The sequence below is a fragment of the Gobius niger genome (assembly GCF_951799975.1).
Source record: "Gobius niger genome assembly, chromosome: 4".
In the NCBI taxonomy this organism is placed as follows: Eukaryota; Metazoa; Chordata; class Actinopteri; order Gobiiformes; family Gobiidae; genus Gobius; species Gobius niger.
The window spans coordinates 26,431,561-26,446,670 of NC_136855.1; the positions used below are offsets into that span (position 1 = coordinate 26,431,561).

The 15,110-nt window shown below is 40.5% G+C and overlaps 1 protein-coding gene across 3 annotated transcripts; it reads left to right on the top strand.

Moving 5' to 3' along the window:
- Positions 1-979: 979 nt before the first annotated feature.
- Positions 980-11,510, top strand: LOC306962175 (protein mono-ADP-ribosyltransferase PARP6). Of its 3 annotated transcripts, none has more exons than XM_079555255.1 (23): positions 980-1,249; positions 1,987-2,079; positions 2,342-2,419; positions 3,329-3,423; positions 3,508-3,568; positions 3,723-3,813; positions 3,923-3,989; positions 4,086-4,235; positions 4,924-5,074; positions 5,343-5,396; positions 5,533-5,628; positions 5,924-6,016; positions 6,095-6,220; positions 6,394-6,459; positions 6,537-6,604; positions 6,679-6,727; positions 6,812-6,924; positions 7,624-7,696; positions 8,936-9,005; positions 9,733-9,812; positions 9,903-9,966; positions 10,040-10,124; positions 10,254-11,510. In XM_079555255.1, the coding sequence occupies exons 2-23, from the start codon at positions 2,077-2,079 to the stop codon at positions 10,354-10,356; spliced, it is 1,836 nt and encodes a 611-aa protein (XP_079411381.1). In that variant the 5' UTR covers positions 980-1,249; positions 1,987-2,076; the 3' UTR covers positions 10,357-11,510. The 3 variants fall into 3 exon arrangements, with proteins under 3 accessions (XP_079411381.1, XP_079411379.1, XP_079411380.1); XM_079555253.1 differs by having other exon boundaries at positions 981-1,249; positions 5,265-5,396; positions 10,254-11,508; XM_079555254.1 differs by having other exon boundaries at positions 981-1,249; positions 5,265-5,396; positions 6,397-6,459; positions 10,254-11,508.
- The last annotated feature ends 3,600 nt before the right edge of the window (positions 11,511-15,110 follow it).

The following is a 15,110-nucleotide window of genomic DNA, read 5'->3' on the forward strand; positions in this document are numbered from 1 at the left end:
TTTCAGATCATTTGTCTTACTGGCTGATAACTGATAAACAATATAGTAAATTTATAACTACATTTATTTTCTTACCTGTTCACAGCTGTATTGGTGGTATTGCTGCTACTCCCACTTCCCATTGCATTAGTTCATTGGCTGTACACAGAGCCACTAATAAAGACCAGCACGGGTACCTGTCCAGGTGAGAACATGACTGCTGCCCAGACCTCCAGCCAAAATCCTAATGTCACTCAGCATTAATCACAGCCACTCAGCCCGGGCGCACTAAGACGATTTGGGAATATAATGCTCAGAGATGAGACAAGTAGGACACTCAAATATTATTTCTGAGACAGCATAACGTGTACTGTGTTATATTATTGTGTTTTATACATCAAACAATTATAATAGTAATATGTATTTTGTAATTTTTAGCTTAATTACTTTTCAATCAATTAAAAATCACATAAATGTTTATGCCCATAGAATATATTTTTAAATAACAGAATGTTATTAATTTTTTAGGATGCAAAACAATATTTTATTATTATTATTATTATTATTATTTATTATTTTAATTATTTTTTTGCTTTTAAGTTTACATAACTTATTTTCCTATAATAAACTGTAGGACTTTACAATGTTTGATATAAACATGTTTGTGTATTTTAGTTCTAAACAATATTTAAATACTTTAATAAACTATTCATATTGATTATTTATTGTGGATAATAATTGGGCATAGAAGCCCTCAATGATCAGCTTATTCTAAAAGTGTGTGCCTCACACTCAATTACTAAGACATAACTGACTGCACACAAACAATCAAAGTGTTACGCAACCCATGCACACTTGCAACATGCAGACACAAGCGGACAAAGGGGTGTATGTACACACAAATGGAAGCTTTATTTCTCCATTTTCTTTGCCTTTTCTAAGCATGCAGTGCAGTCAGCTGTGAGTCACATGATCAGCTGCCAGGCACTACTGAGCATGCTCAGAGCTCTCAGTGTTGTCAGGCAAAATATAAGACAGCAGTAGGAGCGAGATCTGCAATAGATAAACACACCAGATGGTTTGCTCGCTGACACACACTGCTGGCACGGATACGCGGTTGTTGTAAAACTGGACGATTGTGAATCTCATGTAGCCGATTTGTTGTAATCATTTCAGACCGAGACGTGGGGGTAGAAAAAAGCAGGTGTGCCCTTTAAGAGGGGGAGCAGCTGAGGAAAGGACAGCATCCCAGTCTCCATCCTCTCTGGAGGTAAGTGTGGGATACAAAGGGGGAGGGGGAAAGACGCCTGACTGCATCTGTGTTTGCATTAAAAAGCCTGAAAATTGAGACGACCAAAAGAGCTGGGGGGGTTACAAGAACTGTCTCAGATCTATTGGTATGAGAAACGGCAATAGTCAGATGAATGGCGGACAATGCTGGCATGATGGTAACCGTGTCATAGAATCAAGGATGGCTGTGGGTTGCTTCTAGAGAAATGCGCCGTAGAGAAGATTTATACATGTGTCAATCCAGTATTTTGAAACATATGTAGCAACAGCACTCACAGAATGTATATTTTATGTTGGATAGAAAATCTGAATGGCAGCCATGATGTGCTTCTTTTGTCTGATAGCAGTTATGTCACTCTTTGATGGTTTCCGATAGTGAGCTAGAGCCTATTCTATGTAACTACACCGTAAGACCAGGAAAGGTATATGTAGAAGAAGCTGTTGTATTATATTCTTACCAGAACAACAAACAAAGAAAAGTGGCCATTCTGGGCTGTGAGCGTACAGCACTATCTCCCACACATTCCCCTCACAGTGATTAATGCCACTCTGAAAGGAGGCTGAAATGGCTGTTGCTAGGATACATGGCAAGGTGAAGTGCGGACGATTCAAAGAAAGGAGGAGGAGGGCACTGTTATACTGAATGGCATCACTCTAGCAGCTTTTTTTGTTTCATAATCTCTCTTTGTTGTTTTTGTGTTGTTTTTACGACTACAGTTTTCAGCAGGGTTCTCACTGCGTGGAATGGCTGCAATGGTTGGTAACGGCCGAGGGCCTGTCTGAGTGAGCCTATGATCAAGAGACCTAATGGTAAGGCAATTTCTATTCTGCGATCTTTTCCCGAAAATGCTATGTCATTTTGTCCTGACATTCGATTGTATCACGTATTCCAAATCAAGCACTCTCCCAAAATAAAACGTTTTAGCTTTGATGCTTTAAAAAGCTACCTTTTGAAGCTCTTCAGTGGACGCTAAATATAGAGGAAGAATGTCACATGAAAGGATGATGGCGGGAGGACTTGTTTTCTTTCCACTTCACCATATTAAGCTTTTGCTAATGTGTGGGCCCACAGGACATCAAAGGCCAGTGCTGGACAGATGAGGAGTCAGATGGGGAGAATGAGTCTGAGCAGTTTCTCTATGGCATTCAGGTAAAGCCTGTTCCACATTCATGCATTATAAAAGACAGCTCTATGTGGCATGTTGTAATATTCATGAATGTCTATGCTGACTCATGCTTTTGTTGAATGTCATCGTGTAATAAGATTCATGCACGGTTGAAATTCAAGTTCCGCAGTTAATACTTTCATAAAATTTCATACATATACTTTCAGTTTTATTGACGCATATCACTGCATTGCATCATGTTATTCTTCACTAAGTGGTTGTAAACTGTGCTGTTAATGGTCTGTACATTAAGACGCTTAGTTATTTTTGGTGGTAATGTTACACTGATGGAGAACATAACTGAAATTACAGCTATAGTCCACCGTGTTTGAAATGTGTCACTTGCACACATAATCTTAATTTGCAAGTTAAAAGTTAAATTCAAATCTATAACATAAAGAATTAAAAAAAAAAAAAAAAACATTGCTTGTAATTACCATTAAATAAATTTGAGAAGGAGAAAAAAGAGTACAGCACAATAGCCGAGGGCAGGCCTATTCAACTCAAGGCTCAGGGGCCAGGTGCGGCCCTCCAGCTACTCTGCTCCAGTCATTGGTCCAGTCGCTGATTACTTTTTATGTATGCTTGTTTTAGTAATGTCCTTTTCTTCACTAAAAGCCAACTGTAGACATAGTGTTTATTTTACTATTTATTTGGATATTAAGAGTGGTGGTAAAAAGCAAGAATAACATGTTGCTGATTTGAGTACTGTATGTCCTGCCCTCAGTCCATCTCCTTCCAAAAAATCTGCCCTCCACGAAGATACAGTTGAATTGCCCTGGTCTAGGGATTTGTGCTGTAGCACTTTTGCTGGGCTCTTTGCCAGCATCTGTGTTATGAGTCTTTGCACCGACAATTTGTTTATATATATTTTACTGTTGTAATGTTTACAGGGGAGCTGTGCCGCCGACCTGTACCGTCACCCGCAGTTAGATGCAGACATTGAGGCCGTGAAAGACATTTACACTGAGACTGCTATCTCCGTCAGGTACAGCATTCATTTTAACACAAGCATCTGTCGTTACCATCAGTATTATTTTAAAATCCATTGTGTCTGGCGTTCTGTACACAGGGAGTACGGGACGATTGATGATGTGGACATTGACCTTCACATTAACATAGGCTTTTTAGACGTGAGTCAGCATTCTTACAACTTCTTCCATTAATATTCCAGAGTTGACATTTTACAAAGCAGCACATCATTTGTAATGCACTGTGTGTTCATAGCTTTAATGGATTACTCTAATTAGGTATTTAACTGCGTGTAAATATGTGTGTCTGCCCTAGGAGGAGGTTGCAACAGCTTGGAAAGTAATCAGAACAGAACCCATTATATTAAGACTGCGTTTTTCTCTCTCACAATACCTTGATGGACCTGGTAAGATGTTCTCGAGTAAATATAGTCAATAGGTCATTTACAGTGGCTACAATGTTTGAAAAAAAGTGTCTCTATCTATACACACAATGATATTTGTGTTTTTCTCCAGAGCCATCCGTAGAGGTCTTTCAGCCTTCTAATAAAGACGGATTCAGTCTCGGCTTACAACTAAAAAAGTAAGTTGTAAACTTTTTTCATTGTGTGAAATAGCCCTTATGTTTTTGTTTTTGCGTCGATGTTTAAATACGCATATATGTATATCGTTTCTGCAGAATTCTGAGCACATTCACCTCTCAGCAGTGGAAACATCTCAGTAATGAATTTCTTAAAGCCCAACAAGAAAAGAGGCACAGCTGGTTCAAAGCTGGAGGAACTATCAAGAAGTTTCGAGCTGGGCTGAGCATCTTCTCACCCATACCTAAGTAGGTTTATGCTTTCTCTCATAGTATTCAATCTACATTCACAGTGAGCACCGTACTCTAAGCAGCACGCATGTGTTGCCTGCAATGGTATTTCCAAACACATGTTTAAAGTGACAACATAAAGGCTAAAATGTACTGTGTGTGTATAAAATAAGCAACATCTGTATTGTCTACCTCACTACAGTATAATCTATAAGCTATAAACTCAAATAGCCATGGCCCTATATGAAAAGGGAAAACAAATGGCAATTGTCTATTAATCTTTAAGTATTGTAATTGTGGATTAAAGAGAGTAACAAAAACCTGGACGCAGCATTGTCCAGATTGACAATTTAACATTTAGACAATTTCCCCACAGGGAAAACTCCTCTAGGCCATGTCTTACTGCAGGATGCTCTGACAGTTATGAGTGCTCTGGACGGAGGTCAGCCTCACTAACCACTGGGTTGTCTTGACAACTTCATGACTCGACCAGCATTTTATGTCTCGGGGGATGTAGTGTACAAAGTAGAGAGGTGCAAGGAAAGGCTTTTTTCTGATAACACCATTTTCTAAATATGTGTAGAAACACAGTTTCTTACAATAGTGGTCATAACTTACACACTTACACACCAGTTTTCAATCAACCCTTGAAAACAGCCCTTTACAAAGCAGACACAGTGCAATCATTTTCTTCTTCCATCTGCAGATCTCCGAGTTTTCCTCTGATTCAAGACACAGTTTTAAAAGGAAAGCTCAGTGTTCCAGAGCTGAGAATGACCCGCCTGATGAACCGCTCTATCTCTTGTACAATGAAGAATCCAAAAGGAGAGTTGTTCAGTTATCCACCAAATACTCAGGTCAGTGTCATAATGAAACTACAGTTACTTTACTTTCTATAATTTGTTGTTCTTTGTCTGCTTCTACCCACTCTGAACCTGCAATTTGGTCCTGCCATCTGCACTGCACCCACCTTGTCCCTCCCTACCCCATGCTGTTAAATGACCAGATTGCCTGTCCCATAATGTTTTGTCTCACTTGCTTCATCAGACTGTGGCTGTCCCAGCGGCCAGGGCCCCTGCGCAGATTACCACGAGGCAGCTGATTGAATTGTTTTTCTCATCCCAGGCGGGAGGGCACTGCAAGAACATCCCTACACTGGAGTATGGCTTCCTAGTGCAGGTCAGATAAACGCATGGATTAAAGCTGTAACCACATAGTTTGACAGATTGTTCATTTATTTTTAATTTTTTTTATTGTTACATTTTGCCACTTTTTGCCTCTAAGTGAGGATACTGCTGTGCTTTCTTTCCCGCAGATAATGAAGTACTCTGAGCAAAGGATTCCCACTCTCAACGAGTACTGTGTGGTCTGTGATGAGCAGCATGTTTTTCAAAATGGTTCAATGTTGAAGGTATAGAAGGCAGAAATACCACTATAAATTCTGAAAAAATTCTGATGCAAAGCAAAATCAATAACCACATTTAGGAAAAGCATAAATGACTGTAAAAAAAAAGAAGATACAGACTACAAAAGTTTGGCATATATTGGAACAATAAAGATACAGTACTTGATATATTAAGCTGTATATAGACCCCATGCATTTTGAGAGAATACATCAGATTGAAGTAAAAAAACAATGACCTTTTTAATTGTTTGTTTGTTTGTTCCCCCAACAGTCAGTATCTTGATTGATATCTTTGTTTCAGCCTGCAGTGTGCACTAGAGAGTTGTGTGTGTTCTCCTTTTACACTCTGGGTGTGATGTCAGGAGCTGCAGAAGAAGTAGCCACTGGAGCAGAGGTGATGAGACATCTTTTTTTATGCAAAGGGTGTCAAAATGTATTAAGCTAAAAATAATTTGCTCCCATGTTCTTGCAGGTGGTGGACCTTCTGGTGGCAATGTGTCGAGCAGCACTGGAGTCGCCTCGAAAGAGCATCATCTTTGAGCCGTACCCATCTGTGGTAGATCCCAATGACCCCAAAACCCTGGCCTTCAACCCTAAGGTCAGTGTCTACTTCACTACAATATGGCTCGTTCTGTTGCATTTGACTATACAAAATGCACTGCGGTATACATTTATGTGGGAAGTATTGACATATACAACTTCTAAAATGTTTGTTTACCTTTTCTCTTCGTTTCATGCACAATGGTTGTCTGACTTAAACAATCAACACAGAAGAAGAATTATGAAAGACTGCAAAAAGCATTAGACAGTGTTATGTCAATTCGAGAAATGACCCAGGTGAAACAAACTGAAGTACTTTGTAGTTTAAACATGCACCCACACTTATTTGTAACCTCTTTTACATTTTGTTTTAGGGTTCTTATCTAGAAATTAAAAAGCAGATGGACAAGCTGGACCCCCTTGCCCACCCCCTGCTGCAATGGTGAGACTTGATTGTTTAGTCTATGTTAAAATGTGTAAACTTCGGTTTCTGAACTTACGCTGGTCTCTCATTAGGATTATATCAAGCAACAGGTCACATATTGTCAAGCTACCTCTGAGTAGGGTAAGAAAACACATTTCATAATCAAGTAACTATCAAAGTAATCATACAAATTATATTCATTTCATTCTATTTGTCTTGTGGTAGCAACTGAAATTCATGCACACATCCCACCAGTTTCTGCTGCTGAGCAGCCCACCAGCCAAGGAAGCCCGTTTCCGCACTGCCAAGAAGCTTTACGGCAGCACATTTGCTTTCCAGTGAGTCCTCCTTGCCCCTTGTTTGTCTGTCATAAAGTCTATAAGGCTCCTACTCTACTGTAAGTTGTAGGATATAAATTGTTAACTTTATGGGTGTTGAAAATGCTATCAAAGACAGCAGATCAAACACATGGCCAAAACATTCATGCATAATTTAGATTTACAGCCGGACACCGTGTCAGACACGCACATGAGTCAGTTTAGCACCTGGTTTTTATGTAGAGTGCAGATTTTATTAAACCATAACCAACAGGCACACACAGCCTGGACATTCTGCTGGAAAGAGGGGCCATCAACCTTTGCCAGCACATGCAGCCAGAAATACTATCTGTGATGAAGACTCCTATCAAGGCAGATGGACCTCAGCTGACTATACTTCATTAGATGCAAAAAAGCATTTGAGGGGCAGCTTTGCTTAACTAGCTACAGTTCAGTTCAAAAGAAGAGCTATGAAAACAGAAATGTACTTTTATGGAATAGAGAAACTCTGCAGTAGATCTCCAGGCTGCACGAGTGGCATCTGTTATTGTGTCATTAAAATACACGTTTTTGCGGACAAAATTCCTCCTCACATGAATATTTATTCAGCAACTTATGAGACATAGATTAGGGAATTTAACCCACAAAGTGTTGTTTTGAGCTACACAGCACAATCAACCTGCTGTTTTTTTTATGTTTTACTCTCTTCACTTTTCACAGTGGTTCCCACATTGAGAACTGGCACTCTGTTCTAAGAAATGGGCTGGTCAATGCCTCCTATACGAAGCTGCAGGTATGTAAGCCTGACCTGTCATGTTTTTTTTTCCTTAAACTTTGACAATGTCCCTTATAATTTCAAGCTATTTAATTAAGCACGATTACAGTATTATAAAAAAAGAAAGGCAGTTGCATGCTCTCTGTTACTTGTATGATGAGACTGTGAGGCAGAGATGATATTCTGCTACACAATATGTACTTTCATTATTTGCTGTGCCTAGATGGCCTCTATTGGAAGTCAGTGCATTATAGCAGAATGCAGCCTCAAAAGAAAGTGGAACTTGTCAGCTGTAAAGATTTTTGATGAATGAAACACCATCGAACTTTCTCATTTGCACCTCAGAACTGATATTGATTGCTATAGGACATGATGATGCCGTCTGAAAATAGATTAAACACACAATTAAGTTTGAAATCTTTGAGATGTCTCACCTCAGTCTGGAGTGCTCTCCCCGGCGAAGAGATTCATTTATGTCTTCTTTGTTCTCCAACTTTTTGAACTGTCAATGTTTGATCCGGCCTGGGTGCTCATCTGCCTGCTCAATCTCCTTTCCCTTTTCACCTTGAGCGCTGACACCCGCTGCACCTCTGTCATTGTGTTTTGAAGGAGCGAGTCTGCCCACAGCTCCAGCCATCACACAGAATCTCCGCTCCATTATTACTTTTGATTCCTTCCAGATGTGTCATGGTCTCGTCTCACACTTCATTTCATGTATCTCAAGTGTCTCTTTGTTCTCCTTTCCTTGGTCACATTTCATGCACCTAGACTACTTTGTGAATCTTACCATCTCCACACCGAGAACTTTCTCCAGTCTTGTAAGTTTAATGTCCATCGTGTTTCATCTTCTCCCCTTTCAAGTCATTACCATATCTCACATTTTGAATTTTAAAAGAAGGATACGGACCTGTCAGGGCCTCATTGAACTTTAGGCTTTTACATGTAGTGTATTATTAAGACCTGTCCATACAATTTGTTCCACTGTTTTTTCACCTTTCTATCACTGACTAGATTCACTTTAGCAGGTGCAGTAGCAGCTTGATCACCACACAAGCCAGTCTTCACTACTTTGCATCTTGTGTATTGTGCACTGGGTCTTTACAATTTGAGATCATAAATCAAAGTTCAGTTGTGCTGTGATGGGAATATTTGTATACAATACATTGCATTTAAATTATTTAAGTTAATGTATCAAGATTTCTGGTGGTGCTTTGCAAATGGTCAGTGACACTTCCCTCTTGCTCTTTTCAACGCAAGCTGCATGGGGCAGCATATGGAAAGGGCATCTATCTAAGCCCCATCTCCAGCATATCTTTTGGATACTCAGGTATGAATGGTTTATTCCTCACCATTGGACGCTACGTGAGTCCATTCAGCTCCCTTGCAACTCTGTCATGCGCCGTGTGGGTTGAGTTTGCTTTGTGTGTCACATGCTTTGGTTTTCATGCTGGGAAGCTCCATCTCCACATGTGGGGTCTCTCCATGGTATTACCTGTTGTGCTGCATTTATTGTCCATGTTGGCTGCTGGTCTGTTCAATGAGCTGTGCCCTGCCTATCATCACACTTTGTGTTGTGGCTACAAACATTAGTATTTAATAGGTTTGATTGTTTCAGCATCTTTTATGGCGTTACTATATTTATATGTTTTCTCATATTTTTTGCGATAAGTCCCCACAGTACTGTGGGCAGTATAAGAAATACAATCTCAACATTGTGCTTATCTAATCATGTTAAATTAATATATAATTCCGTCATGTTTCAGTGAATGGTGAGAAATGTGAATATATTTATCTGGAAAATATTATATTATTAAAGGTTAATTAGATGTTCCAGCCGAAGTTTCTTGATCATAGGGCACCATGCATTTACAGTTACACAGTTGTGCATCGTTGTGAACAGTCATCCAGTTTTTGTGTACGTTGTTTAATATGTAAAATTATGGGCACTGCTGACCTCAAGGGTAATCTCCATTTCAGATCGCTTGAAGTGAGATTACGTCCACATTGTTATGGAAGCCAAAGTTACTCTTCTAAAGATTTTCTTCTGTGTGCAGGAATGGGGAAAGGACAACACCGCATGCCCACCAAAGATGAGCTAGTGCAGCGATACAACCGAATGAACACCATACCACAGGTAACACAATTCACCTAGTTGTGTTCATACTTTTGTGTGTCATATATTGTTTCATTTTTTTTACAATATTGTCACTTTTCTTTTAAACAGAGCCGTCCAATACAATCAAGATTTCTTCAGAGTCGAAATCTAAATTGCATTGCTCTGTGTGAAGGTATAACAAAAAAGAGACAAAGCATTATTGACTGTAAATATTAATTTGACTAAAACATTCATGTTTTTAACAGTAATTACATCAAAAGATCTACAGAAACATGGAAACATTTGGGTGTGTCCGGTGTCTGACCATGTGTGCACTCGATTCTTTTTTGTGTGAGTATTTACAAGGGTACAGTGTGTCCTGACCTATATTATTTTGATCTTACATTTCTAAACATGTATAGGAATAAATGTTTGAACCCAGATTTGATTGGTTTGTTGAAACCTGTCTTGTGTGTGCAGGTATGAGGACGGACAGGTAGGAGATGCCAATATCAACACCCAAGAGCCTAAAGTGCAGAAGGAGATCATGCGTGTGATCGGGACGCAGATCTACTCCAGCTAATAGAGTGGATCTATGCAGGAAAAGTGTCTCATACTTAAGGTCCAAGGAGCTTTCAGCCCATTTATTGCATTTATCCCATTTACCCACCTTACCTTACAAGTTCATAGTGCATATACTTTTGAACACTTACTATCTAGATCAAAACGCAGAAAACTTGCAAAATAATTCCAAACCGAAGTATTATTTTGTGGAATAGGACTGAGATTGTTTACAAACTACATATCTTTTACAACGCATACAACACTGCTTGGACTAGCAGCTAATTAGATCTTTGCCAAAATTTTGATCACCAAGCAATTGAATCATGTACGATGATGAACGTAATTATAATCTTTAAGAAAAATACGCTGTACCACTCGGACTACTAATGAGGTGTTTTGTCTGTCCTCATAACATAGTAATAGTCATCGATTTCATTTAAGCCGTGTCCTATTTTCAACTGACTGTTAGTTTATGCACTACATTCCCAATGACATGATATCGCACTTTACGAGATGTACATAACGGGTGGATCAGCGGCGAGGTTAAGGTCCAAGTCGGCTCCCATTTGTCGAATCCCAACCTGCTTATTACCGAGGGAAATTTACCGCTCCTATGTTTTCACCTTGGAGAATGGCAACCTTGTATAGCTAATCATGTTCATCAGTTAGTCATGTACTTTATGTATGTACGTGTGGGTTTGTATTCTCTCAACATTATACTAGACCTTGCACTTATTCTGCATATGCCTGAATCGGGATAATGGACATTCCTGGAATTAGCAGTAAATTGGAAGGCAAGAGAGTCTGTGTGAAACATCTATACGAAAGGAAACTTTGAAATGGACATTTTGCCTGATAAATGGACTTTGGAGCACCGAGAGGCAGTGCTTTGTACATAAGGACATTGGAGACCATTATGAAATGTATTGCTGGGAAAAGGTGCACATGTACAGACTACTCCTTTTTGTGTGAGAGCCAACGCCAGAAATGAAAGCTGCAAGTGTCTTTGAGAATCTTTTTCCTTTTGCTGACTGTCTCTGGCGAGTAGCGTTTTCAGAGATGATGTTGACGATAATGATTGCAATTATAATGATGATGAAGATGAAAGGAGCTGATGCCGAGGGAAAAAAAAGAATAAAGCTTGATTTTGCACAGTTTTACACACAAACTGTCCCTTTGATGCCTCTGTGGAAATTGGTATCATCAAGTAGCCAAGAAATCTTTTTCTGCCTGGAGAGATGTGTAAATATGACGAACAGAAGGGGGCAGTAGTACTCCACAAACCCACTGCCGAGAGAGACAGTGTGGGTGAAATAGGGAACATAACATAATGTTCTCTCTCATCTTAGTACAGACAATTTTGATGTCTTTTGAAATGTGTAATAGCCATTTTAACTAAAGGGTAACGTTAAATGGGTCTAACATTATATCTACTATACCGAGACTGTAAAATGATGAAGAAGTAGCAGACCTTATTTGGTGGTTTTATAAAGTGGCATCAAATGTATATGGTTATTGCTTATAATCATCCTATTATTAGAAATAAGATTCAAATAAGCAATAGATTACATCTTTAATATAATAGTACCTGTTCATATTCCACCAAATCTGCCACAACTTTCAACTGCCTATATCGGTGAATGAGTAGCAGATGATGTGCAAGGTTTACTGTCTGCAGCTATGATCTCTGAAAAACCCAGCACTTATGTTAGACACAGTGTTCTGGTTTGGCTTGGGCCTCTTCACCCAAAGCCAGCTGGCCCGAGGCAAACCATTGTACTGAAACACACACACAAAACAACTCTGCTCTAGCAATCACCACTAGGGGGAGCTCTCGCTTTACTGAACTCCTCAACAGGCTTTTTGTGCATAGCCTATAGTGCACATATGCAGACTCACAAACAGGTAAACAGCACACAGCGGTTGTTTGGCCAGATAAAAGAGTCCTGACAGGGGGGCAGAGGGGTCACAGCGGGTGTCTGGCCCACGGCGAAAGCCAGTGTTCACGGCCTGCGCCACCTCCGCTGCCTCTGTAATAAGTGGGACCTGCCTGGTTCCAGCCGAAAAAGGAGCAATTATGGGGAGTTGTTTAATCACCCACACTTTTATTGAGCTTGGGGTCTCTTAGCTTGCAGCTCAGGCCCCCGTTGGCGTTGGTAAGGAAGGTAGCGGGCGACAGGAGTGACAGAGAAGGTCGGTGGTTTAACAGGGCGAGAAGGGGTCTCGTTTGAATTAAGGCTATTCGGTACGCCGCCTGAGCCCCCGCGGGACAGAGACAAAGAGGTGGAGGAGAGGACCGCGAGACAGCCGCACCACTGAGGCGGAGAGATAGATGGACTTAAAAGAGGAGAGACGGGAGGACTAGAGGGCAAGAGTTTGGGGGACACATCAGAATAAGAATCATTTTCAGCCCAAGTAAGATAAATCTGTGGAATTTCCGAGAGGAGAGAACATTTGCAAATATTGCTTTCAGAACCCAGCCTACAAAGGCAGCACTTGTTGAACTAATAGCAGGGAATGCAGGACATCAGATGAATAGCCCATACAAAAAGATAAAACCTACTGATACAGCAAACAGCTTGAACAAGCCCATCATTTATTAGACCTATAGGCTATCTTGATCTGAGGATAAAACACATTTTTCTAGATGTTGTCACTCTTGGAATGAGAAACACCCTTATGGGACTATGCTCTTGATTCCATGTAGCTTTACAGAAGAATGGTTCATTCTGTAAGGTTTGCTGCCAACAATTATCCCAAAGGTGTAGATGAAAGCTTAGCTTACTGGAACATCCTTTTTTTTCTCTCCATGAAAATGTGCATAAACTATTTGAATAATCAAAACCCAGTATCAATTTCTGCAGGAATTTGTACTTGAATCCTCTTCTCCACCAGGTCTTCAGTCCAGTCCATCAGGATGCCATTTATGCAAACACGTACTTCTTAGGAATCTTGAGCTGTCTGCTGTGTCTTTTCATGCACCACCGGCCTTGATTTGATCTTCATTGCATGAAGTCTTGGTCCTGGTACATTCTGTTCTCATCCATGACTTACCTCAGTCAATAGCACCACAGCAGTGGACAACAACAAGTGGGACTGACATTCAAACCGCTTTCATTTTTTTTTAAACAAATGGGCTATGTGTGAGAAAGACAACCAAATTTGATTTTCCTACTTTACAGTCAGCCCAGAGCCACAGTCAGCCTGAGCTCCCATTCAAAACAGCGCTGTCAGTGTGCTTTTTATTGAATTTTCAGCTCGGGTGTTGGTTGTGTGTGAGTGTGAATGTGTATGGCCTCCTCCTTCGCCTCTTCCCTGGATATGAATGATGGAGTACAAGTCCTTGTCCAGTCCCTCTGAGATAGTGAAGTGCAAGGGAAAAGGCAATGGGGGGCAGTGATGGTGATTTGCAGAACTCCGGTCCAAATATATGCATTTTGTTCACTGCAATTCTGCGAAAGAATATGGTTTTCTTTAACCACACTATGGAAATATTCATACAAAACTGATAATGTATGACATTTTGGACTTTTTTTAAATATAGCTTTTACATTTCAGGCATTTCAGTCAACATTGCTTACCATTGTCTTATACAGTGTGGCCTTTGATTTAGCAAATATTCCAATGCCTTGTAACAGTTTTATTTCCCTTTGTATGTGTTGGAATATGAATTGAGATTCTAGAAGAAGAAAAAAAGGTCTAAGGTCTAAACTTGTCCAGTAACAGACACAAGCCATCATTTAAGAAACTTTTCGAACTCCATTCTCCAGAAGTTTCAAAGAATCGAGCCCGAACACTCATGCCCAACACCAGCCCATGTCCAAACTGCTGGGAAAAGAGCAGCTCCTCAATGTATTGTTGACAGTGGGGATGTGATGAGGGATGCAGATAGACAGATACAGAGATTTAAGAGTGGCAGTGGATGAGGGGTGTAGGGAGGAAGAGCGTACACCATGGCTGCTCATAAAGCCAACAGCTGTGTGGGTAATGTTTTGTGACACCAAGCCACTCTGAGCCCTTCTGTTTGCCAGAGAGCGAGGGAGACGCCATATTCCGCCGTCACAAATGGCTCTGTCATTCACCCCCTAAGTCTTAATTATCGCTCCCGGTTTTTTGGCCACATTTTGCTCGGGCGTATGGATCCATCTGCACGCTGTATAATTCCACTCCGCAATTTACAAGTGGCATTTATTACAATGGCCTATGTGGCATATCCTCTTTAACACCAGCAGCCTTTTCAGAGAGACGAGGGGGACAAAAGAGCAGCGCAATCTGGCAGCAACAGTGCCCACTCTCACTCCTCTCAATAGTCTTTGTCTTCTTTTTTTTTTTTTGCTCCATCTGTACCCCAGCTCTCTGTGCGACTCCAGATTTCCACCCCCGTACTACTAATTTTCTGCTTATACTTGTGAGTTTCCCCCCTTTGTTGTTAATTTAATTTTTATGGAACCGCAGTTACTCGCACAAGCCGCCCCCTATCTGCCTCCAAGCAGAGGAAAAGGAAATAGCTGATGTTGATTCCCCACCCCCTCTCTCTCCTCTACTACTCACCCCTTTGTAATTCATTTTGGATTAATTCCTCCTGTCTTCAGAGACAATCCTAATTCTTTATTATTTCCACTTCACAGGCTTGATGACATCCCCATATCCACATATCATATCCAGGGGAAACTTTACACCCGGTAGACTTTCTTGTTTTTGTCTTCCTGTCTCCTTCCTGCTCACACATGTGGCACCTCTTTCAGTTCCTCTCTTTCTGGTTTGCCTGTCTGT